We start from the raw sequence: 23,151 nt of genomic DNA, 5'->3' as shown, positions 1-23,151 counted from the left end.
GTCCCTCGAGGAACTCTAAAACATTAAAATAATACTTTTTCTAAGACATGAACTGTTCAGATAGCCAAATTCCCCGAAATAAGTCACTTTTTTAGCCATCATGAACACTCTCTAAGTAGTCATGTAAATGCCGCGTCACGCAAAAGCTTAGAAATTCAAGCGTAGTGTATCACAAAACCAAAAACCCATTGGGAGCGAAAATTTGTATGAATATTAGTTTTCAGCTGCTCTTATAAATCGTTAAAGTAAAATCTCAGGAAGATCAATAGTTTTGTAGTTTGAATTTTAGTGACGTCACATGAAAGTGGTACTATGAAGAAAATCGCATCCTTCCTATTTAAGCCATTTTTAAAACTTAGACAAGTAGTCTTTGCGAGAGGAAAGACGCTGTTTACTATTTTCAAATATCTCTTTTCGTTCCAGAGACATTAAAGTTTTTGAGATATGCAAATTGGCTAAGTGATGACGTCATAAATTCAACCATATTTTGATCAAATGTGCTGAACAAAGATATCTCAGCTAGGTTGAATCAGTAACGTTTGATTCTTGGCAGTACGATTCTACTACAGGTGCTCCACAATATGAACCTAACATATTTGTTACCATGGCAACATACTGGTTCCAGACCTCCCCGATATTGAAGGCTATTCTGGCCACCTTTAGCGTTCTGTATTATATTTGCCAATGGTGCCTGATCAATATGATCTAGCAGGCATATAAATATCTTAGGTGGAGTTCATGGCCTTGTTTAACGTTTTTCGAGCTAAAATCACTAAAATATTGAAATTAGGTTGGAGGGGACTGGAAAAGAGTGGGTTTCCATGGGAACTGAAATTATTATAGTCATAGCTGTGTTGCATGTAGAACTAATAGCTTAGCAAGTTTCAATGGGTTTTGCTGCAAATTGACCGAGATAGTTCTACTTATATACTTAATGTAATATTTGGGTGAGTGTATGACGTCATCAGTCCTCTCATTTGCATAGTTGACCCATTTTCGAACTTAAATATCACCAGAACCAATGCAGATATCTGCATACAGTAAACGGTGTTTATAATCTTTCGTAGAATTCTATGATTAACCTAAAAATTCAAGGGGTAAAAATTTGATCAAAGTAACACTTATACTGTATTTTAATTTGGCCCAAAAGCTGGGCACATCAGGTCGTTAATCAGTGATTTGATATCTTGTTTTTCTTCATAAAAAAAAATAAATCATTAACCGCTTGGCTTACATGTAAAGCTCCTCCGAGATACAAACAACTGTTCACGTGGACCACTTTTATCTTCCACTTCGTAGTAGTGTAACGAGACTGGGGTGGACTAAAGGCTGGTTTACACTAGCGCATTGCCATAAGCATAAGCCGACATACGCAGATGCAGCAATATGATGATAATTAGCGCCTTTTCCCAAACAAAAGTCGCTAATTATCAACATGTTACTGCGTCTGCGTATGTCGGGTTATGCTTAGGCGCTACTGTAAACAAGCCTTAAAGTGTTTTTTGATAACACACTTACAGAATGATATTTAGTTAAAAATGGTAACTACTGCAATAAAGTGACAACTCACAGACTGTTTCACAGAAAAGAACTGAAAAGATTTAAATGGCATTTTATTCAGACGTGTTTTTCAGGGTTAATTTAGGCTCGGATATAAAATCTAGTAATACATAATGTTAGCTGCTGATACCTGTGTTCACCCCTCGTTCACCTAACTCCTTGCGCGAGAGTGGCGCATAAGGCCTGTCTCACTCTGCAAGAAAATGGACAATGTAAGGGAAACAAATTAAACAATGCTTAGCCGTACAAAATAAGTTATTAATCAAATCTGCTTTGCTTTTTCAGTGATAGCAGAAGTCTATCAGGAAGAAGGTGACAAAGAATTCACAAGAAAAGAAGTTTGTAACGCGATATACTGCTACACAGAAGGAATTCATGTGAACTGTAAGGATTTCCAGCTGAATGCCAAGCTGTACCGCAACAGGGCAACAGCTTATTACCATCTCGGTAAGATTTTGATCTTGTCATTTTCAAATTTATCCAACAATCAAAAGAAGTTGTTGCTTTCTTTGCGTTCAGCCTTTCAAGATTATAATAGAAACTATCATTTGAACAGATTATATTGGGAAACTAACTTTCCGGGGAAAACTATTAGTCCATAGAAATAAAAACTTAATTGTCAAGTCAAGAGAGATGCTAAGTGATGCTGCTGCATAAAAAATATGTTAATTGCATTTGGAATGTCCCTACTATCAATCTAAGACGACCTTTGAAAAATGTTGCAATTCAGCTCGCTTCACGCGATGGTAATCCAAAACCTTATTGGTCTGTTGTTTAGCTTGTCTTGTTTTATTCCCCTCAGATCTAATTTACTTGGTTGTGTTGGCGAAGAATCGTTCAAGTTTTACTCTTTCTCAGTATTAAACCTGATTAAAACGCAACAGTTTTATTCCTACTGCCCGGTCGTTTGTTCCCATCACCCGATGACTCCCCATAATGTGCCCTCAAGGAGGTTTGAGTTATCGGTAGTCATCCGTATTTCAAGGATCGGAACAGATCCGTTGCGTGCCACTAAGTTGAGAGGGGTCTGAGCATTGAAAGAAGACACGCACATTGCATATCTCTACAATCTCGTGACCTCTTATCGCTTTTTCTTTTTCGCTACTTCTTCGTCTTCTGTGCATGAAATGTCTTTTTCAATTCTACTACTCAGGGAATTTCCACGAGGCCCTGAATGATGCAACGGCTGCCGTCAATTTGGAACCAACTTTGATTAAGGCCATAGAAACAGGTAAAAATCCTTGACTCAACTGATTTATAACATGAATTTTACCATAACTGCAGAACTTATCGCGCGCTCGTTGGCTAATTTTCTTTGTCAAGATGCAAACAGACGCCTGAACTTATAACTTATGCGATGTTGACGCGAGGAGCAAGAGCGGCTGAGCGGAATTTGACAATTTATTATTGTAAAAGAACAAATTGACGCCAGTTTTTCATGCGTCTGTCTTGTCATTGACAATAAATTTCGTCATAACATTGTCAAAGTAGCCAGTCTGCGGATCCACTCGGCTATCACCTCATGGATCCACAGCTATTTTGACAATGTTATGACGAAATTCATGATCAATAACAGGACAGACGCATGAAAAACGTGCTTCAATTTGCTAAGTCAACAGCTATCGTATCGAACTCTTCAAATGCAAATGACATTAATATCTTTTCAACGAGATTCCCTCGCATGAGCCTTCATTTGAAGCTATTTCGACTCCAATACCAAATGACGAATATGGCTTTTAACAGGAATAAATCAGGTCTTGGATGTTTCCACCTGCGCATTGTAGATAGTATTTTTGACCTGATATTAAATTATTTATTGTAGGTGCAAGTGCTTTTGAGCACCTAGAGTGTTATGGAGACGCCATATCGTGGTGTGAGAGGGGATTGTCAGTATCCTTTATAACATCAATTATTCGTGTTCTTTGCCAGCTGTAAAAGGAACTATTATGTTACCTACAGCGATTTTAGCGAATGTTGTTAAGGGGTAAATTAGAAAAAGTTGTGTTCTGTCTGCCGTATATGTAAATGCCGCTAAAATCCCGCCAAGCATAATAGGCCGTCAAGAAGCCCTCTAGCTGTGGTTATGGTAGCTTCAGGTTATTTACAAAAGTCACAATGATTTCAAAGTAAATTGTAATTGCAAAAATCTAAGGAGGCTTCTATCAAATCCCTTCTCCATTGTACAATCTTGGGAGTTTGAGTTGTTACTTCAAGGGGCTACTTGATTGAAATTCTCATCAGGAGAAACGAGTAGCCATCTCCGACTTGAAGGAAGAATAGTTTTAGGAAATAATATAGAGTTTGAAAGCCAATTTTTATATGCTCAGTTGCTTGGCAACTCATAGAACAACTTAAACATTAAAGTGTGTAATTGTAACAAAAAGTAAAATGTTGCTCTCTCCAATATTATTCATCTACACACTATTTCTAGGCAGCCTTTCTTTTCAGATCAACAGAGCCGCCATTTTTCTGAAGGTTTACCAAGATGACTTTGCTGTGATTTTTTTCTCGCACTGACTCTCACGTGAAGTCAAATCCCTATGTACTGCAACGTGCCAAATTCTCATTCAAATTCCCTACAAAAAATAGCCTTTGATTCTTGCAGTCACGAAATAAGTCACTCATTGGATAACTATGCCGTGTACAGCATTCTTCGCCTGTTAGGTGTGCTAGTTTACATTAATTTCTACCCGCCCACATTACTTACCAATTTTAGTTTATTAAATAGCAATGGATAGATTAGTGTTTCGTGAAGATATCTATGTTGTTTACTGGCTGGGAGGTCCGTATAGTGAATCAAAGCCCCTATGCCTGGGCTGTCTCGTGTCACTTGTGCGAAGAAATCCACTGCCAAACCAAACAAGTGTAGTGCAAGCGTAACACTAGATCAACTAGACAGGATACATTTTAACCTCCGTTAATTTTACGGATAAAATTTGACAAGGGTCGATTCGACCCTTATTGTTAAAAGTAGCGCATTTAGGGGAGGGGGACGGGAGGCCCGCCCCCAGCCACCCCCCTCCCCACCTTGTTTTGGTTAAAAAAAGAATCGCAGAAGGAAGAAAACCCGGCAGGGCAAGCAAGAAACACTGCTGTTAATTAACTTTTGTAAGTTATACCTGTTTTCTTCCTCTCGGAATGTATGGATTATGCAATAGTTTTAAATCGGCTCATTGCAATCCCTAGATTTTCCATGTCTTCTATTTCAGGAACGTTCACGCGGCTCTGTGTTTAAGACAATTTAAGCTTAAATCTGTTGTTTGTTGTTATATTTCATGGATGGAAATGATACTAATATCAGAAGAATCGAAAACCAGTCAACGAGAATAAGTTCCGGATCAGAATTCGCGGATTGCTTCAAAGTTTAGACTGTGTACATCCGGATGTACACGGGCTACTCCCATGCTAAGCCTGAAATGTAAAATAAGAGATACACAAACGTTACACTTTCGGAAGCATTACGAAGCCAATTCGGTCTGACCTGATGCCCTGATCTGACCATGGTGGTATATATACAGGGAGATATTGATCACAAACCTAACAATTAATTTTTTGTCATTTAAACCGGTCTGCTAATTCGCAGAAAATGCACCTTAGAAGTTAATTTTTTAATCCACTGATTGTCATCTTTAGATTTTTTTTTTTTTTTTTGCGCGACTGAAATCCGTCACTTCAGCATTTTCAGCCTCTTATTTGTTGTCAAATTTGATTTAAGCGCATGTTAGTTGCGTGAACCGAGGACTCCGACACTAACAAAATAAAACGCTAAAAACGGCCTGTCAAAAATAGCTACAAACGTTTGAGTAGTCTCCACGCTCTCCATCCCAGTCTCCGCGAAAAATCAATAAGGAAAGTGTCTTAAATCTGTACAGCGTGGTTGAAACTCGTATTTCCAAAATCAGTAAGCGAATCTTTGCTGACGTCATTGTTTACATTTTTCGTCATTAACATACGACTTTCCGCATAGAAGGCATCATGCTAGACACGATTTTACTAGAGAAACTTTAAGAGCTTGTGAAACTTAGTAAGTGGTGACATTTTTGGCTCTTTGGGTGTAATATTCGAGGAGATATTGGCTTTCAAAAACATCACAATTTCTGTGTGGCAAAAGCGCTAATGAGCCCATACATTCTTTGTAAAATTTTGAGCTTTTACGTGTAAACCCTCGTCGCACAAAAAGTATTCAAAACATCGCGTATTCAACACATTCCTTGGGACAGTTAATCCTGCTGTGCCCTTTCAATATTAACTATTAATGTCTTTGTAGCTCCATCAGAAACTCTATCGCTTATGGTAATGAGGCAAATATTGTAAACAAAGATTCTCCAGTAGCACCAAACGTCGTCAATTGACCAATTGTCCGCGTGACTAAAGTCACGTGGACACGAGGATATGGAGGCGAGCGAGGTCTTGAAAATGTTTAAATTTTGCGCAAAGTTTGAAGTTGTACTGCGAAAACAATTTCTGTCAGTTGTTGGGAATCACTTGAAATCAGGCTTTTACACCGTAAATTAAATAGTAGAAAGCGAGGAAATTCATTAAGTGCATTCAACAGAAACTCTCTCAAATACACCAACGATCAGAGAGGTAGCCTCGACTGAAATTGACCCGTTTCTTAGTGAAAATAGTAGGTCAAGAAAAACACAAGATGATGCACCATCACAGTGCCGACCTACAAACAACAAAACAACTCTCACAAACAAAGCACTTGTTTGAATTTACTTACGGTGACTTTCCTCGCCACTTTTAAGTGAATAGAGATAACATTGCAGCGGCAGATCCAGACCTTGAGCTAAGGGGAACCCAGGTTTTGTTTTGATTGCCTTGCCGGCTTTTCTTCTTTCTGTGATTTCTTCTTTTTTTTACCCAAAATAAGAGGGGCCCGGGCCCTAGATCCGCCACTGCCTTGTGTTGATAAATCGTCGATGGAAGTGTACAAAAGGGCAAAGGTTGACGATTACAGTTAGTTTACTCACGAAAATTGATCAACACGACGATAACACCTGATATGAAGACGTTACCGAGACCAAAGTTAGAGATAGGAAAATCCGGACCGCGCTAAAAAATCAATCAGATTGTAGGATTCGTTACCGTGCCCTCTTGATATAAATAATACTAGTAATAATCATGGATTAGCTGAGTGCGTTCGAGTCAATACAGTTAAAACCTTTGGATACTGTCTTCAGAATAAATATTACTCTTGAAACCCGATTTATTTTTGTCGATTTTCATGACAAACACATATTTTGAATAATAGTGTTCACTTCTACACCAAAAGAACACTTAATTGTAATACTTACACAAATTCATGATAAATGAGGTGTTTGGCACACTGTTCACAAACTGGTATGTAAATCTAGCACACACACAAGATCAGGTTTCAAGTCGACGTCGCTTATTTAAAGTTGAATAAATAAAGAGCTAAAATATTTAAAAAAATATGAACAAAAAGAACTCGACCTGATGTGTAAAACTGATAAGAAAACAAGAAATTATATTACTTCATTGCCGTGCGACAAAATGCCCAACAGAAGCCGAGAAAACTGAATAGGGGAAATAAGTTTTAACTCATTGACTTCAGAGGACAAAACGAAAAGTTTCCATTATTGCATTATATATAACGGCCAACATTTGAGAAAACAAAGGAAAATAGAAGCGAAAGACACGAGTAAAAACCAATTTGAAAACAAGAAATGAAATAATTTCTTCGTCGCGTGACGAAACATTACAGTGCTGCGCATGAAAGATGAAAGTTGTAAATCAAAAACGCGACAAAAACAAGCCAATTTTTCAGATCAATCGTATTTCAACCGTATTAAATTAGTGGCCACTTAGTTCTTTTCTCAGCAGTTCTTTGATAGTTGTATAAGACTCCAAAAAATATATTTGAATGAAACCGAATAAACTAAGCAAACCGCGTGGAGGTCGCCGTAAATTAAATATGCAGCAATCCAGCGTGCAACAAGTTTCTGTTCACTTTTAAATCCTAAATTCCTAAATTCATAAATACACGGAACCAATTGAAAAGAAATGCAAAAGCAAGCTCAATAACAATGAATTTTTATTCACCCGAGGTGAAGAAACCTATGTAAAAGCAAAAGATGTTCAAAATTTTTGCTAACGCGCTTCACTGCACAGCAGCATGACTGAATTAATTCTTCACACTAAAGCGAAAGCTTGAGTTTTTGCCGACGACGTCTCCGACTGTTGCATTCATTTTATCGGCCGTGGCGTTTGCAATCGTTCCAAAAGTTAAATTCAACTTCGAAGTAATACATATGGGTTATTGAACAAGTGTGAGGTCAAGATAGCTGGATATTGGCCAAGTTCTTTTTTGCGTGTTTATGGACTGAGACGGAGTCGAGGTCCATAACCTCGCAAAAAAAGAACGAGGTCAATATCCAGTTATCTTGACCGAACAAGCTTGGTCAATAAAGAATTTACTATATGACTTTTGGGGAAATTTTTCTTGCGGGACACGGCGGGTAGTCCCGAGCGGGCAAGATAGCTCCATCTTGCCCGCTCGGGTAGCCAATCACAGCGCAGGATTTGATTCATCCTGATCGCTCACAGAGCTGGCCATACAATAATGTATATTACTATTTTTGTTCTCTAAAGTCCGGGAAACTGCTTTAACTCCGCGATCGATATTCAGAACTTAACTTACTTGAAAACGTACAACCGATCGTTATGCTTTGAGGACTCTGTACTCGTTGATCTTCCATTCTGAGGCCACCTGAACATTGATTTGTAATTTTCCTTTCTATTTTAAATCTCAAAGCAATAATTTCTCCATGTTATGAATGAGAACAAGACCTTTGATTTGTAGATTTGACACGCAACTCGCCATTACCAGTTCCCGGCGGCCAAAAAAGTCTCACATGAGATCGAGGCCATTTGTGCCACGCAGCCAGCCAGCCAGCCAGCCAGACAGCCACTCCAAGACGACGTTCAAACCCTGAAATCATATGGCATCGACCGCGATCGATAACCGCGGGACATTTTAAATCCCCTGGGAATACTATGCGTTCTCCTTCGTCGAACGCAATAAATAATATGAACATAAATAGAAGTTATTAAACGAATTTCTTAGTATACATGACAACTGTCTCCATTGGACGCGAAAATATGCTCGGATATTTGTCCACGGACATTATCTACTCCGAGAAGCTATTATATAATGTCCTTTGACAAATATCCGAGCATATTGTCGCGCTAAATGTAGGCTATTGTGTTTGTTATCCTTCAAATGTTTTTCGTAATACGCGCAGTCTTGAAAATTGGGGAACATCACTCGGATATTCCCCAAGCTGGGGGAATATTCAGTCACTTGACCCGTTACATTTTAATTATGTCATGTGCCTTAACCATAAACAGATTGACAAGACTAACAAGACATTACTAGATTTACGAGCCAGGTGTGTTGGAGATCGAGTTAAATTACAAGAAGCAAAGAGCAATCCCGAAACTCTCTCCGTGAAGGGCCAGGTAAGTAATGCTAGAGGAAGATATATTCTCGGCTTTAAAGGGGAGATTAAATAATGCCGGACTTGATATATGTTGTACAAGAAACCTCTTGTACGGAAACGTGCAATGAGATATACTTCTATTACTCATTATAAAATAACTGAGATACTACGCACGCTCTGATTGGTCAATAGAGTTGCTAAACCTATGTTCTATTGTACCGGTAAACAGCGGTTTTCGATCTATGGCAGCTCTACGCGGGAACCATAGCCTCCAGCATAAGTAAATATATTCTGAATAAACTTCGGAGACAGCGTTTCTGTTACTAACCTTTATTCCATTCGCAAAACTTTGGAAAGTTATCGTTTAAAATTGCGTTGAATCACTTCGCAGCACATGAAGTTTGGACTATTTGCACACTTTTCGTACAGCCTTTTACTTTCGTGATGACCGAGTCCACCGATTCCTTTGAGTTATTTAATATGCTATTTGCCTTTCACCGATGACCTTTTCCTTTCGTTTCTTAAAACTTTCTTAGCGTGAAATGTTTTCGTCGCTTTGCTCTGCGGATTTCGTATCCGGGGCGGAGTCTGTGCTTTCATTCTTTCAGTCGCTGTGATTGGTTTGTCGCGTCATGTCACGAATTTGATTACAATAAGCAACTTGATCACGAAAGTACAATAAATTTTCTCCTCACTGACAGACTTTTTCCACAGTTATTTCATAAAAGCAATAGACCACTCTGTCCTTGGGTTCACCGGCGCAATAAACCCCTTGGGACGTTGGAGGAACACTCGAAAAGTATGTAAATCACGAGCCGTTAAGCGAATGATTTACAAACTTTTCTCGTGTTCTCCCAACATCCCGCGTAGTTTATTGCGCCAGTAAACCAATAGAAAGAGTGGTCGATTGCTTAATTTGAAGCAGAGAGCTAGCACGAGCTGTTAACGTAACAATGACTCGAGCAAAGATAATTTACAGTTCGAGAATTAAAATACATGTAAGACGAAATAGAAAACATCTTTTTGTTTGTATCCGTTTTCTCTATATATACAAGCATTCTGTCACTAATGCTGTTCTCTTTATTGACTACGCTACTTAATATCTATTTTGTTTTAGTAGAATTCTACTATTATACTAATGCAGATGCTGCAATCTGATTGGCTGAGTTACTCATATACTATTGTGGACGTTTTTCCGAAGTTTTTGAACTTTTGATTTCGTTGAAACGTAAAGTTCAATAATGCGTAGAAAAATCATTAGAAACCGTTATTTGCGTTTATTTCAGTCGGAATTCTACTAAAAAAATTAGATTATTCGCTCTCGATTTCTATGAGGCGATAGTTGACGAGGCCGAAGGCCTCGTCAACTATTACCTCATAAAAAATCTCGAGCTCATAATCTAATTGTAGAGTGCGAGTACTCTTGTAGCCCGCGGTTGTTAACAAAATGGCGGCCGCTTCTTTATCTTTTCGAAGTGTCCGTGAAAAGAACTTGGATAAAGTTTTTAACAACTTGTAGATTTATACTCAAACAATCAGATTATTCGCTCTCGATTTGTATACGTCATAGCTGAGTGGAGCTGAGCCCTCGTCATCTAGCAAGTGATAGAAATCTCGAGCTCATGATGTGATTGTCAAATGGAAACGCAAAAAGGAGAACTTATGCTTGTCCTTACATCAAATGAAAGCGCGCTGCTGAAAGCATAAGCATACGAATAAACATCGTCCTCAATCTTTTTTTTTTCTTTTTTTTTTTTAGTTCCCAACACTTTTTTTTTATTGCATTATCTTACATTACATTACATACAACAATTACCTACTACTTACAATGTCAACATAACTTACAATTTAACGATAATAACAAAACTTACATTACTAACATTATTTACGATTTTAATAGCTTACATTACAATAATATCTTACATTACAATTTGTTAATATCTTTCATGTAACTGAGGGGTAAGCTACAATAGGAGGCTTTCTCACATATTAATTTGTGACTTAGATTTGTGTTTCTCAATTTTAATTTTGTTTGTCAACATCGCCAAGAAAGCGTCGAAATAAAACTCTTCTTCTTTTCTTGAGGCAGTATATAAATAATATTTGGCTATAATAATGCAGAGGTTTAAACCAAGATGACGAGCGAAGTTATCTGTTACGCCATATATTATTTCATTTTTATCGAGAGTGATCCTATCCCCGTTTTTGGAGCTCCACCAATTAGTAAAGAGAGACCAAAAATGCTGAGCTTCAGAACAGGTAACAAAAAGGTGGGTTAACGTTTGTCTTTCTCCACAGAGGTGACATTTATCATGTTCCTTTAATGAATCTCTAAAAAGTGTCGAATTTGTGGGTGGAATGTAATGAATTATTTTGTATTGGAAAATGGCGAGTCTAGTGTCTTTTGTAACATTAAAGGAAAGGCGTATAAATGAGTTGTATTGTATGTTCTTTTAGACTGGTTTCTTTCATCCTTCGTTCAGCTGTAGGCGTAACGAATTTACTCTTAACAAAGAATTTAGTTGCTGATCTGCAAGAGAGTTTATCTAAAGATATCTTATCCTTCTCAGAACGTTTTTCCAAGGGTTCAGTAACATTTCCTTTGAGAATATTGATCCATTTTTGAGGGACTGCGTGGCATAGACCGAAATAGTTTAAGAAGTTTGTGTTAATTTTGAACTTGCTACGGAATTCCTCAAAAGTTAGGAATCTGTTGCCTTGAAAAAAGTCTTCAACTTTAGTTAATCCAGCATCGTGCCATTTTTTGTAATAAATGGAATATCCTTCTATCTTTATGTGATGATTGTTCCAAACTATTTCATTCAGTACCTGCTTTTTCGTATTAGAAGTACTGCAGTTAATTTTTTGCCAGGCGCACAGAGCTTCTTTGTAGAAATCAATCGGTATATCAACTTTAAGTAGCTTTAAGTCAAAATTAAACTGCAGAAGAAACAGACCACCAGCTGGTTGTAGATAGGAAAGAGGGATATGACTCCAACTTGCGGTTCCATTGCTGTCACTTAATCTTCTTACCCAAACAACTTTAAGCGCTTCATTGATTATTTGAAAATCCGGCATGTCTAGCCGGCCCTCCCTGCTCTTTCGGCCCTATCATTGTTCTGTATTTAATTTTAGCTTTCTTATTCCATACAAATTGCGTAATTGCTTGATTTACCATGGCGATGAATTTTGTTGGAAAAGTTAGGACAGATGTATTATAAACGAGTTTGGAAATCGCCAAGGATTTTAGAATCGTTATGCGACCATAAAGTGTAAGGTTTCTAGGATACCACAAGTTAAGCAGGCTTTTCATTTTGATTAGTTTCTGTTCAAAATTCTTATTGTAAACAATTTCATCATTGTACAAGAAATTAATTCCCAGTGCGAGTATAGAGTTAGCTGGCCAAGCAATTCCCAGGGTTTTTGCTGTGTTTTTGCGGCTTGCGCCTAACCACATTCCTTCAGTTTTACTTTTATTTATTTCTAGGCCAGAACATTCTTGAAAGTTTGACAAAAGTTTGAATAAATTTGTTGCAGATTTCGTGTCAGAAACAAAGGCAGTCGTATCATCAGCGTACTGGGACAATTTAAATTCTTTGTCATGAATTTTTATTCCTTTGATGGTGTTGTCATTTCTAATGGCGTTAGCTAAAATTTCTGCGCATAGAACAAAGAGAGAGCCTGAGGGCGGACAACCTTGACGGACACCCCTTTCGAGTTTGAAAAACTCAGATGCGAATCCATTGTTGATAAAACAGCTGGAGCAATCGGTGTAAAAAGTTCTAATCCACTTTTGAATGCATGGGCCAAAGTTAAAACCTTGCAGCGCCCTGAAGAGGAAGTTCCAATCCACCGTATCGAATGCTTTTTCAAAATCAATAAAAATGGTTAAACCAGGTATACTTTCTAGTTCTGTGACCTTCATGATGTCTGTGATTAGCCTTATATTTTGACCGATTTACCGGCCTCTGACATATCCGGTTTGGTCTTCATTGACAATGATTAGAAGAACACTTGAAATCCTGTGTGCTATAACTTTGGTAGCGATTTTGTAATCAACATTGAGTAAGCTTAAGGGTCTCCAGTTTTCAAGGAATGACTGACTTGTCTTTCCTTTTTTTTGGTATCACCTTGATAATGCCCTGTTTTTGCGTTATGTACAGTTGTCCGTGTTCATATGCGTAGTTGAGACTTTGTACCATTTCTTCTCCTAGCAAAGACCAGAACCGCAAATAAAATTCTACAGAAAGGCCATCTGTTCCTGGGGTTTTATTTTTGGAACACTGTTTTAATACGAGAAAGCACTCCTCGTTGAGAAGCGGACGCTCAAGTTCCTCTTGTTGAGTTGCATCGAGTTTAGCAATATTTGAATTTTCAAAGAATAGTTCATAATTCGAGTCGTTACCGTGCGCCGCAGTATATAGGTTTTTATAGAACATTTTTCCTTGTTCTAAGATTGTTTTAGGATCGTTGATCTCCTTATCGTCGTTTGTTTTAAGCTTTGAAATGTGAGATTTACAATGTTGTCTTTTTTCCATATTCAGAAAATAGTTAGTGTTTTTTTCGCCATTTTCATGCCAACGTGTCCTGCTTCTTATTATAGCGCCTTTTGTTCTGTATTCAGCTATCGCATTATATTCTGCTCTGAGACGGTAAAATTTTGATATGTTTTCTTTTGTTCTGTCAGTCTTAAGCTGGTTCATCAAATGATCAATTTGTTGTTGGAGGTGCTTTTCGGTATTGCGGCGTTCCCTGTTTTTTCGTTTTGTATATTGAACACAGAAACCTCTCACCTCCATTTTAATCATGTCCCAGTATAGGCCTTTGTCATCCAAATAATCGTGTTTTGTCTTGAACTCCGGTATCTTACTCGATAGATCCTGTACAAACCTTTCATCACTTAAAAGAGAGTTATTTATCTTCCAAAAACCTGGACCTCGTTGAACATACTATTTTGATTGCAGGTGAAGAGTTATTGCAGAATGATCTGATATTGTTGAGGTGACGATTCCGGAATCTGTCGCAAGCGCTGACAATTCTTTTGAAACCAGCCAATAATCTAGCCTGCATTGCACTTTCAACGAGTTATTGCGCCATGTGTATTGTGATGTTCTGGGGTGTTGTGATCTCCACACATCTTGGAGGTCAAAATTCGTGCACAAGTTTTTGATTTTGCTAATTACTGTCTTTTTTCTCTCAGTTGAAGTTCTGCCAATTTTATCCAAAGGTGCTAGAGCGCAATTGAAATCGCCTCCTGGAACAATTTGCATATCAGCGTGCCTCCTGAGACTGTCACTGAGCTTTGAGAAGAATGTGATTTGACTGTTACTGTCATTTGGGCTGTAAATGTTACAAAACAAAAATGTAGACTCAAATATGGAAGCTTCTAGTAGTAAATATCTCCCGTTTTTGTCAGCTTCAGAGCTCCCTATGCGTACATCCAGTTTGGGGTTAAAGAGAACTACAGCACCTTTTGAATGATTTGTTTCGTGACTGTAAATGATGTTCCCTCCCCATTCAGATTTCCATATCGCTTCAACAGTTTGTGTTGAGTAAGTTTCTTGTAGGAATATTACGTCAAATTTATAATTATGAAGCCACCTAAACAACTGTCGTCTTTTTCGTGCATGGTTTAAACCTCTGGCATTAAGTGAGCAAAAAGATGCTTTAAAAGGGGTTGTCATATTCAAATCTTAATAAATTGGTTTGAATAAAATTGGAGAATTTTTGCGGTGATGACAAAGCCACCGGTGTAACTAACATTAGAATTTGGGTATATAAATTATTATAAAATCTTCTGTAGTTGGCTGTAAGACGGAATCTTTTAAACGTAATTGGGTACTCGTTCTTGATATGTAAACGAAAATCGATACTGAAAAATAAAACCAACCTAAACACAAATAAATGAAAAGGTGCCAGCATAAATTTATCAAATTTGTACAGTTAAAGCCGCGAAAATTTAGGAAATTCTAGGGCAAAGCAATCAACGACGGCAAAGTTAGAATCTGGCACTTTTGACTACTTTACTAACAATTAGCAAAGGAGGCAAGGGAGTCTCAAGTATGCATATGACCTAAATGTAAAGAACTCCCTTGAAAATGTGACAGCTTACCGTGCAAGATGGATTCCCGAAGCTGTCTTGTGATTTAAATAAGATCAGATAGCGATTTTACGAAGACAAAACTTTTGAATAGAAAGGAAACTTCTCAGTTTCAGGTCCACGGTAAATTTGACCATTAATTACAAGTCTGTCCACGTTGAACGAGGCTGAAGCCTTTTCCCTCATGGCCTTTCTTAGCACTGGTAGTAGCGCCTTCCTCATTTCATCTATTTCCTTGGGATAGTCATCTGCGACGCCGATCTTTAACTCAGGGTCGATATTCTTCACGTGCTTAAATATACGGCCCTTATCTTTGTAAAAACTCAGCTTGGCTATAAAAGGTCTTGGTCTATTCGTTGGTGTCCTTGCTGAACGTTTAGTTGGCATGCGGTGTACTCTTTCGAATTTAAAATTCGCCACGTCTTCCTTCGGCATTTTGAGCTCGTTGACAAGAAGTTTTACGACCCTCTCTGTTTCGTACGGGTTACTTTCAGCTTCTGCTTCTCGCACTCCAAAGAATTTAATGTTACTTCGTCTTGACTGAGCTTCAATTTTAATGTTGCGTATGGTCTGCATCTGGAGATCTTGCTGGACATATTGCAACATGTCTCTGGAGTTATTTAGTTCGCTCTCATTTCATTCTGGTTGTTTCGCAAATCGTTTACTTCGTCTGTCGCCAATTGTAATGATTTCTTTAGTTCTGTATTTTCTTCCTTTAGCTTCGCTAACTGGGTCTTAAGGTCTTCAATTAGAGGACAAAGAGTCAAGAGCTTGACAAGCTTCTGATTAATTTCTTCAAAGCGAACAGCGCTTGTGTGGTCGTCGTCTTGGTCAACTTGGTCGCCATGTTGACCGCAAATCATGTCAGAATCGTTAGTTTCTTCGTCCGTTTTGGAGCTGCTTCCTCTTTGATGTTTCCTACTTCTTCCTTCTTTGGCCTCATTAGGTTTTCCACTATCTTCAGGCATTTCAATGATTAGCTTCGGGAACGTGGTCACTTGTTACTCCGCCATTTCGAGGAGCAACGAAAAACACGTCCGACCACTAGCACGTTATGCTAATCTCCCGTCCGCAATCTTTTTTTACTGTATTGAGGAGATAGAGAGTGGAAACTACGGCAGTTATCAATTCCGCGATACGTAGGTGCTCATCTTTACGTCAATTTGCCAGCGATAACGTGTATGAAGATATATGAAGATCTTCGGAAACACTCCTCTCCGCATCACATTTTCACCTCTCTTCACGCTGTTCCGAAATGCGACAAGGCATGGTTTCTACTGGGAGCGACCATTGCTAATCAAACTACTTCAACACTTACAATGTTGGACAATTTAAATTAAAAATTGAGACCACTCCTTGCCCCCATTTTATTGGTACAAAAAATAGTGCGCTTCGGGTTAAGGGCCAGTTCATCAGTGATTAGGGGAGAGGGGTGGTTTTATATTTTTATTTTATCTTGTAACGAGTACATGTATATGTTATCTTACCTTGTGTTTACTATTTACAACTTTTTCACTCTTTATGTAACTATATTGTTAAACTATACAAAGGCCGCATTCAGCAAAACCAAGGCATTTTGACTTCTCTCCTCTATGTTAAGGAAGTAAAACATTAAGATTATTAATATTATAACCAGCCACTCTTATCCAGAAGAAGGGTATATTGGTTGGCAGCGCCCTGGAATAATTGTCAGCATAATTATATTTTTGTAATTCTAACATTAGACTTCAAACAAAGCCATCGCAATCCAAGGGCAAAATTAATATACTTTGGTTTTTTTATGGATTTATTTTATTATGTTTGCTTACACTTTAAGATACTTTTGCTGCTACTTTACACTAAAACAATAACAAAAGCTACGTACACTACTTACAATGTAACAGAGCTATAAACACGACTTGTAGTACAAGACAGCTTCTCCACCCTACTTACTTTTAACAATTATTTTAAGGAGCTTTACATTCGTAACGGCAATACATGTATTTTTCAAATTGCAAATTACCCTTATCTTTAAAATGGCATGCCCTTTTATCAATCTAATGCCTTTTAAAAGCATTAACAGGACAAAATGCGAAGAAACATCATAAAAGAATACCAGAAACTTGATTTTCTATTCTTAACTTGCAATTTACTTTTGTAGTAAATTCAATCCAGTCAAGATTCCTCTCATTTACCTTAATAATGTAGATAATGTAGATAATGTAGATAATATTTAGCATATAATAAACATAGATTAAATTTTCTAACATTGTTATTACCCTTCCCACACACCATACCAAGCAATAATACGTAGTTTGCCGGGAATATCGAGTTGTTATGCATCTCATTGAACTAGTTCAACAGCCGATTGTGAAAAGAAGTTTTTGCACTACAGTTTTGAAATGTTTGAAGAACTGAGTCAGGCTCACCACAGTAGAAACATCTATTATTGTCTGTAATTCCATAGAGACGAAGGTCTTTCTTCGTAACGACAATGCGATCAATTAGTTTAAAGTAAAATTCTCTCAGTTGATTCTCTCTACAAATAGCCTTCACTCTATTAAATATTTGGTTCCATGGCAAAGCCGTCGGAGCAAAGTTGCGGTCCCATTTTATTGGACTAGTGGCCTGAGGCTTCCGTTCATTGAGAAAAAGCCAATAATAGTCTTTACAGCTAAGTTTCAAGAAGTTGATGGTTAAGACCGAGGATAATTGAAATAACGTGCTGCCGAATAAAAAGTTGACATTAGGCTTAGCACGCTCCTTGGCGTTTTTCCGTAAGACGCTCGGGAACGCAGAGATTACTTGCGAATATTTGAAAAAATTACAATTAATTCCATAACGCTGTTGGAACAGTTCAATTGGTAAAAAACTACCGTGGGCGTCAATTACATCATGCAGCGTAAAGACACCCATTTCAACGGAATTGTGGTAAAAAACGGTCCTCCCGTTAATGAGGATCTCTTTATTATTAAAGAGAATCATCTCTTATTCATCCTGAGAGTTTTAAACACTTGTTAAGTCCAGGAAAGAAAACAAGATATCCTTGTAGAAGGATGGTATGTCTGAATCCTTTAGAAATTTCTTATCATAGTTGGAGCATGAGAGAAAATAAAAAAAAACCCATATTTTATAAAATAAAATTTTGGAATTGCTGACCAAGTATCATCTTCTTCGTCATCAGTTAAGCGTCCACGTTAAGCGCAGGGACTTAATTTCAACCGCAAACCACCATCGCCATAATCCTCATATAAAACTTCTCTGTTGTTTTTATCTGGTTTGTTTTTCCATAAGAATTGGAAAGGTAGCGATTGGGTTAGAGATGCATATTTGTTTGGAGTGTCATCCATCGAAGCTGAGTAAACAATTTGAGACACTCCCAAACAGAGAACGTTTACGCAAACGCCAAGCTGCAAGTTTTGTCTTAAGATTATCCACTTTCTTAGTAAAGTTTTTCCGTTCATTGCCCATACTAGCACACGAAATAAAGATTCCCAAGACTTTCACCGGTTCATTGGTTCAGGCTAGACCTGTTTAACCACCAAAGCGTTGTTTTAAAACGGTATCGATACTTTCAGCTATATAAATCCCGAATTTAGCACTTTGTACACTTTTTGGCTAAATATTCATGCTTTCGTCATTAAATGACATAAGTTTTTGTCTCATAGGAAAATACCACCACTTTACCGAATACTACCAAAGATATGAAAGCTAACACAGAAGAAGAAACCTGTTACATCGACGTTCCCAAAGAAGTGGGAGACAGGGCTGGAGAAGGACACTCCTATGGTAATCTTGGCAACGCCTTTTACCATCTGGGAGATTTCAAAAAAGCCATCGAGTACCATGAACGTCATCTAAAAATTGCCAAAGAAGTGGGAGACAGGGCTGGAGAAGGAAGCTTGTATGGTAATCTTGGCAATGCTTATCACAGTCTGGGAGATTTCAAAAAAGCCATCGACTACCATGAACGTCATCTAAAAATTGCCAAAGAAGTGGAAGACAGGGCTGGAGAAGGAAGCTCCTATGGTAATCTTAGCAATGCTTATGACAGTCTGGGAGATTTCAAAAAAGCCATCGAGTACCATGAACGTTATCTAAAAATTGCCAAAGAAGTGGGAGACAGGGCTGGAGAAGGAAGCTTGTATGGTAATCTTGGCAATGCTTATCACAGTCTGGGAGATTTCAAAAAAGCCATCGAGTACCATGAACGTCGTCTAAGAATTGCCAAAGAAGTGGGAGACAGGGCTGGGGAAGGAAGGTCGTATGCTAATCTTGGCAATGCTTATCACAGTCTGGGAGATTTCAAAAAAGCCATCGAGTACCATGAACTAGATCTAAAAATTGCCAAAGAAGTGGGAGACAAGGCTGGAGAAGGAAGGTCGTATGGTAATCTTGGCAATGCTTATGACAGTCTGGGAGATTTCAAAAAAGCCATCGAGTACCATGAACGTCATCTAAAAATTGCCAAAGAAGTGGGAGACAAGGCTGGAGAAGGAAGGTCGTATGCTAATCTTGGCAATGCTTATCAAAGTCTGGGAGATTTCAAAAAAGCCATCGAGTACCATGAACTAGATCTAAAAATTGCCAAAGAAGTGGGAGACAGGGCTGGAGAAGGAAGCTCGTATGGTAATCTTGGCAATGCTTATCAAAGACTGGGAGATTTCAAAAAAGCCATCGAGTACCATGAACGTCGTCTAAAAATTGCCAAAGAAGTGGGAGACAAGGCTGGAGAAGGAAGGTCGTATGGTAATCTTGGCAATGCTTATCACAGTCTGGGAGATTTCAAAAAAGCCATCGAGTACCATGAACGTCATCTAAAAATTGCCAGAGAAGTCGGAGACAGGGCTGGAGAAGGAAGGTCGTATGCTAATCTTGGCAATGCTTATCACAGTCTGGGAGATTTCAAAAAAGCCATCGAGTACCATGAACTAGATCTAAAAATTGCCAAAGAAGTGGGAGACAGGGCTGGAGAAGGAAGCTCGTATGGTAATCTTGGCAATGCTTATCACAGTCTGGGAGATTTCAAAAAAGCCATCGACTACCATGAACGTCATCTAAAAATTGCCAAAGAAGTGGCAGACAGGGCTGGAGAAGGAAGCTCGTATGCTAATCTTGGCAATGCTTATCACAGTCTGGAAGATTTCAAAAAAGCCATCGACTACCATGAACTAGATCTAAAAATATCCAAAGAGGTGGGAGACAGAGCTGGAGAAGCAAGTTCCTATGGTAATCTTGGTATTTGCTTTGAATCTCAATGTTCTCTGAAGAAAGCCCTTGATTGTTATCATTCTAGCGTCCGATTGTTCAATGATCTTAGGCAGAATCTGCAAGGTAAAGATGAGTGGACAATTAGCTACCGCAATGTTAATAATGTGGTTTATACCAGATTATGGCGCCTGATTTTAAAACAAGGTGACGTAGTTGAGGCTTTGTTTGCTGCTGAGCAAGGACGTGCACAAGCTCTAAGAGATCTTATGAATTCAAAGTACGAAACTAAAACACCACATAATGGAGAAAAAATGACTTGCGACACATTAAATTGCCTCCCTTCAGATACAGTCTTTATGGCAGTTCACGAAAGAGAAATAATTTTCTGGATTATTCAAAATGGAAAAGATGTTCAATTAAGAAGAAAACAAATCAGTGATAATAATTCGAAGGAAAATGCGAGCAGAGTGTTGAAGTCTTTAATTCACAATGCTCGTGAGAAAATTGGTGTCAGTAGTGGTGTGAGATGCGAAGATCGTTCATTGGATAGGAAAAGCGGGGGATACCTGTTAAAGAAGAGGGATCAAATCATATCCCAACCAACACACTCAGATACCAATCCTTTAAGAACACTGTATGACGTTATCATTAGCCCCATCAAAGACTTGATTAATGGCAATGAACTGATATTTGTTCCCGAAGGTCCATTATGCTTGGCTCCTTATGCTGCATTCATGGATTCTAATTCAAAGTACTTAAGCGAGTCTTTCAGAATCCGGGTCATTCCGTCATTGAATAGTTTGAAACTGATCAGAGATTGTTTACCAGATTACCACAAGAAGTCTGGGGCGCTGCTTGTTGGTGATCCATGCTTAGAGCAAGTTCGTTATCATGGGTTAAGGCTAGAACAGCTTTCATTTGCAAAGAAGGAAGTACTGGTGATTGGGGAAATACTCAACACTATTCCCCTCACTGGAAAAGAGGCAACAAAAGCTCAAGTGTTGGGAAAACTCTCCTCAGTTGCTTTGGTGCACATTGCAGCACATGGTAGAATGGAAACAGGAGAAATTGCTTTGGCACCAAACCCTACGCTAGCATCCCATATCCTTGTTGAAGAAGACTTCCTGCTAAGAATGAGTGATGTGATGAGAGTTCAAATGCGAGCAGGACTGGTTGTGCTAAGTTGTTGCCATAGTGGCCATGGTGAGATTAAGGCTGAGGGTGTGGTTGGCATTGCACGAGCCTTCTTGGGTGCCGGTGCTCGTTCTGTTCTTGTGTCCCTATGGGCAATTGACGACGAAGCCACTCTGGAGTTCATGAAGAGTTTCTACCTTCACCTAGCGGAAGGAAGAAGTTCCAGTGAATCTCTGAACCGCGCCATGAGGTGTCTGAGAGAGTCTGGGAAATTTAGCGAAGTGAAGCACTGGGCTCCATTTGTACTCATCGGTGATGATGTTACCTTGGACTTTGTTAAAGGCGATTAGATGAACTTCAATATATCTAAAGGTACTTAAGTGTTTGTTAAATGTCGAGATGATACAATCGGAAATTAAGTAATATTATTGAAGTTTCGACTTGGTGCAGTTTCCTTTGTCACGCACAAATCACAATACTTTGGCACTTCTTGAAAATCTGAGATGACCGAATTAATTTACACGATACGTAAAACGTGTTTCAAAAGTGCAAACTTATTATGTAAAATACTACAATACTTGCGTTGCACGTTTGTGGTTGCCATGACGCTCTTCTTTGTTCCTGCAAGGAAATGAAATTATCAATAGCTTCAGAGAAGGTTAATAAAGTGATCAAAGGTTCCAATCAATAGGAGCTAACAGTGTTGCTTTGTCTTACCTTTTAGGTTGTTCAGTGCGTCTATCAATACTGATGGGAGGACTCTTTTGACTTGTTATTACGAGACTACTAAATACTATTAGCTTTTTTAGTGTACATAGCTAACTGGCCAACATTGAGTTTGCAGGAAAATGCTTTTCGTCTGATTATACAGCATCTGAGTCGTATCATTGTGTATCGTAAAGGCTTTTGCAAACTTAATTTTAAAAATGAATCCCGCAATATTCGAGTCTACTATTTTATCTTACAGACTTGAACAGATTAGTTTATAGGACAGTTTTGAGAATCTTAGAAGTTATCACAAATTAATAGTAAATTCAGGAAATAACAACATTTTAATCATTTCAGAAAATAAGAGTATTCAAATTAAATATTCAAAAGTGAAAAGAATAAGTATTTCTTAGAGAACGCCTAGAAGCGAATGTTTTCGGAATTTAGTGGTTGTAACATGATTACATTGTCATGTGTCGTGTAACGTATTTTGTGTACGTTGTTTGAATTTCTATTGATATCATTTTGTGTTTTACTCTCATGCAATGATTGTGGAACTACTGAAGATAAGTAACAGTTCTAAAAGGGCCTCACGTTTTCGTACCTTATAATAAAGTTAGAAGATTCAAGCTAAATAAACGGAAAAAATTGTTTAGCGTTCAGCAATTTTACTTCCTCTGTTATAACAGGTACTTTCCAAACAAATATTTGCCCTTAAAATTACCACCAGTTACAGGCAGTTCATCAGGACTACAAGTGGTGGTATCACACATTGCTACAACACAAGTTCCTTTAGCGCTGGGTGCACCTTCAGCTGCGTATTCTTTATATTCCTCTTTGGTCTAACATCCACAATTAAATTCAAAACCGTCCTCTGTCTGGAAACTTTCCACTCCGCGCACCCATTTTTCTTCCCCGCAATCCTCGGAAACGATGTTTTTGTCACAACTTTCTTGAGTATTCTGTGCACTCTCCCCTTCTCCAAAGCAA

At 38.3% G+C, this 23,151-nt stretch overlaps 1 protein-coding gene across 5 annotated transcripts in view; it reads left to right on the top strand.

Moving 5' to 3' along the window:
• LOC149117307 (uncharacterized) overlaps positions 1-22,823 on the top strand; it is a 28,628-nt gene extending 5,805 nt beyond the window's left edge. For all 5 annotated transcript variants that reach the window (XM_089282941.1, XM_089282940.1, XM_089282942.1 and 2 more), the window contains exons 5-10: positions 1,846-2,007; positions 2,714-2,791; positions 3,383-3,450; positions 8,938-9,048; positions 18,777-21,825; positions 22,178-22,823. In XM_089282941.1, the coding sequence (XP_089139067.1) occupies positions 1,846-2,007; positions 2,714-2,791; positions 3,383-3,450; positions 8,938-9,048; positions 18,777-21,803 (3,446 nt within the window). In that variant the 3' untranslated portion in view covers positions 21,804-21,825; positions 22,178-22,823. The remainder of the gene's footprint in view (positions 1-1,845; positions 2,008-2,713; positions 2,792-3,382; positions 3,451-8,937; positions 9,049-18,776; positions 21,826-22,177) is intronic.
• The last annotated feature ends 328 nt before the right edge of the window (positions 22,824-23,151 follow it).

This window comes from Orbicella faveolata, unplaced genomic scaffold (assembly GCF_042242905.1).
Source record: "Orbicella faveolata isolate gen_17 unplaced genomic scaffold, um_ofav_v1 contig_12, whole genome shotgun sequence".
NCBI classification, from domain to species: domain Eukaryota; kingdom Metazoa; phylum Cnidaria; class Anthozoa; order Scleractinia; family Merulinidae; genus Orbicella; species Orbicella faveolata.
The sequence above is the reverse complement of the archived record's forward strand: the minus strand, read 5'-3'. Positions and strand labels throughout refer to the sequence as shown.